This window comes from Silene latifolia, chromosome Y (genome assembly GCF_048544455.1).
Source record: "Silene latifolia isolate original U9 population chromosome Y, ASM4854445v1, whole genome shotgun sequence".
Lineage (NCBI taxonomy): Eukaryota > Viridiplantae > Streptophyta > Magnoliopsida > Caryophyllales > Caryophyllaceae > Silene > Silene latifolia.
The window spans coordinates 241,733,817-241,736,669 of NC_133538.1; the positions used below are offsets into that span (position 1 = coordinate 241,733,817).

General features: G+C 46.1%; 1 protein-coding gene across 1 annotated transcript; it reads right to left on the reverse strand.

The window, feature by feature from the left end:
- Positions 1–269: 269 nt before the first annotated feature.
- LOC141630348 (uncharacterized) lies at positions 270–965 on the reverse strand. Its single transcript, XM_074443181.1, has one exon. It carries the CDS (start codon positions 963–965, stop codon positions 270–272), a length of 696 nt encoding a protein of 231 aa, XP_074299282.1.
- Between the last annotated feature and the right edge of the window lie 1,888 nt (positions 966–2,853).

Genomic DNA, 2,853 nt, shown 5'->3' on the forward strand with positions numbered 1-2,853 from the left:
AAATACCCCTGTCTCAAGATTTTGTTTAACAGACTTCGCCCTCCAGCGTGGTTCCTGCATTCTCTGCTGTGCACATCTTGTAGTACCGTTTCTGCTTCCTCTTTGCTTAAGCACCTGAGGCATGGTCCTGCCAATAACTTTTTGAAGAGAATATTATCAATCATGATATACCTGGAAGCTTTTATTCTGAAACTTTGTGCTTCCTTTCTGTCTTCAGGGAGTGTCCCATCCCTTAGCAATTTCAAGTATGGAACCCTCCAATCTGCATCCTACTGTCCTACTGTGGAGACCAGAGTCCTGGCTCCCTGTGCACACTGCACGTGTACATCCTCTTTCACCGGATTCTGATCTGGCTCCTTCTGGATGGCTGGGGTTAACACATGGGTAATCGGTATGTTTGACAGTTCCGTGGGCTGGAAGGTGGATCCTAACGTGGCCAGGGCGTCTGCCTCCACGTTTTGCTCCCGCGATACCTGAGTTATCTTGAATGTTCTAAACTTTGACTTCTGCTCTGTGGCTATCTTTAAGTAGGCTATCATCTTCGAATCACATGCTATATATTCGTTGTTTACATGATTTACCACAAGTAAGAAGTCACTGTATACCCTCAGGTTCCTTACCTTGAGCCCTGACGCCATCTGCATCCCAAGTATAAGGGCTTCATACTCGGCTTCGTTGTTGGTTGCCTTGAACTCACACCTAATAGCTTGTACTATCATATCTCCCTTAGGAGACCGAATGACCAAACCCACACCAGCCCCTCTTGCATTTGAGGCTCCATCAATGTATAAGAACCATATCTCACCGTCCTGACTCCCTGTTATCGCCAGCATTCCCTCTTCTGCCTCCCCACGGGTGGCAGGGCAGAAGTCAGAAACAAAATCTGCTAGGGCTTGGGATTTTATCGCCGTTCTGGGTTCGAATTGCAAGTCATACCCACTAAGATGTACTGACCATTTAGTCATTCTGCCCGAAAGTTCCGGTTTTCTCATAATAGTTTTTATCGGGTAATTGGTTATTACATGGATGGTGTGAGATTCAAAGTACGGCCGCAGTTTATAGGAAGCAGTAACCTAAGCCAATGCTAGTTTTTCGAAGGAAGTGTACCTGGTCTCTACAGGAAGCAGAGACTTGCTAATGTAATATACGGGCTGTTGCACTCCTTCCTGTTCTTTGACCAAGACCGCGCTTACAGCTGCTTTCGTGACTGACATGTACAAGAATAGTGGCTCCCCCTGCTCTGGTTTTGCAAGTAGTGGTGGCGTGCTTAGGTAGCTTTTGAGTTCTACGAATGCTTTTTCATGTTCCTCAGTCCATTCGATTTTCTGACTCTTCCTCAATATATCATAGAACAGCTTCCACCTATCTGAGGCCCTTGATATGAACCTATTTAGGGCCGCCACCTTCCCTGCCAGCCTTTGCATGCCCTTTGGCTTCTGGGGCGATTCCAGCTGGAGTATTGCTCTTATCTGTTCTTTGCTTGCTTCAATTCCCCTCTGGGTCACCATATACCCTAAGAATTTTCCTGAAGATACCCCAAACGAGCACTTGGACGGATTAAGTTTCATTTTAAACTCTCTTAACGTCTGGAAGGTGTCTGCCAAGTGCTCCATGTGCATTTCTACTTTTTTGGACTTCACCACCATGTCGTCTATGTATACTTCCATGGTCTTTCCTATTTGCTGCTTGAACATTTTATTTACCAACCGTTGATAAGTGGATCCTGCGTTCTTTAGGCCAAAGGGCATGACCTTATAACAATATATGCCTCTTTCCGACATGAATGTTGTTTTCTCTTGATCTTGTGGATGCATCTTGATCTGGTTATAGCCGCTCCAGGCATCGAGGAAAGTGAGTATCTCGTGCCCCGCAGTAGCGTCCACCATTCCATCGATATGTGGCAGTGGAAAGGGGTCCTTGGGACAAGCTTTGTTTAGATCAATGAAGTCTACGCACACCCTTTATTTGCCGTTCTTCTTGGGCACAACTACCACATTAGAAAGCCATTCAGGGTAGCTAACTTCCCTAATTTTATCTGCTGCCAAGAGATTGTCTACTTCTTTGTTAATGACCTCATTTCGTTCCGCCGCAAATTTTCTTCTCTTCTGCTATACCGGGGTGCAGCTTGGGTTCACGCTTAGCTTATGTGAAATAACGGATGGGTCTATACCTATCATATCATTGTGGGACCAAGCGAAAGCGATCCATGTTAGTTTTTAAATTGAATCACTGCAGTGCGTAGCTCTTCATCGCAAGTTGCTCCAATCAACACTGTCCTATCCGGTGTTCCTCGTCCAGTGTATCGATCCAGTTCCCGAGGAGGCTCCTTGTATCCTGTCGAGGTGCCCCGGTCCTGTAATTGCTATGAGGGGAGCTTGGTTGTAGCTTTGAGGGCTTGAGCGTAGCAGTTTCTGGATTCCTCTCGATCTCCTTTTACTGTGACCGTACCCTATGGCATTGGGAACTTGAGACATTGGTGATATGTTGAGGGCACCGCCTTCATCTGGTGCAGCCATGGTCTTCCTAGTATCACGTTGTAGGTGGTTGGACCCTCAATGACTAGGTATCTCACTAGTTTATTAACTCCTTCAATATATGTTGGGATAGTTATCTCACCCACTGAATGCGCAGTTTCACCACTGAATCCTACCAGGGGCACAGATTTCTTCATCAGGTTCTCTTTATCAAAACCCATGGTTTTGAGGGTTTCGAGCATGATGAGATTCACAGAGCTTCCTGTATCCACTAATGCTTTTCGTACGGTGCAATTGCCAATGGATAACGTTATAGTTAGGGCATCGTCATGTTGCTCTGCGCCGCTTTCTATGTCAGTCTCGTCGAAAGTTACCGGGG

Coding starts and splice junctions, on each gene's coding strand:
- LOC141630348 (XM_074443181.1), bottom strand. CDS start 965: ATGACTAAATGGTCAGTACATCTTAGTGGGTATGACTTGCAATTCGAA.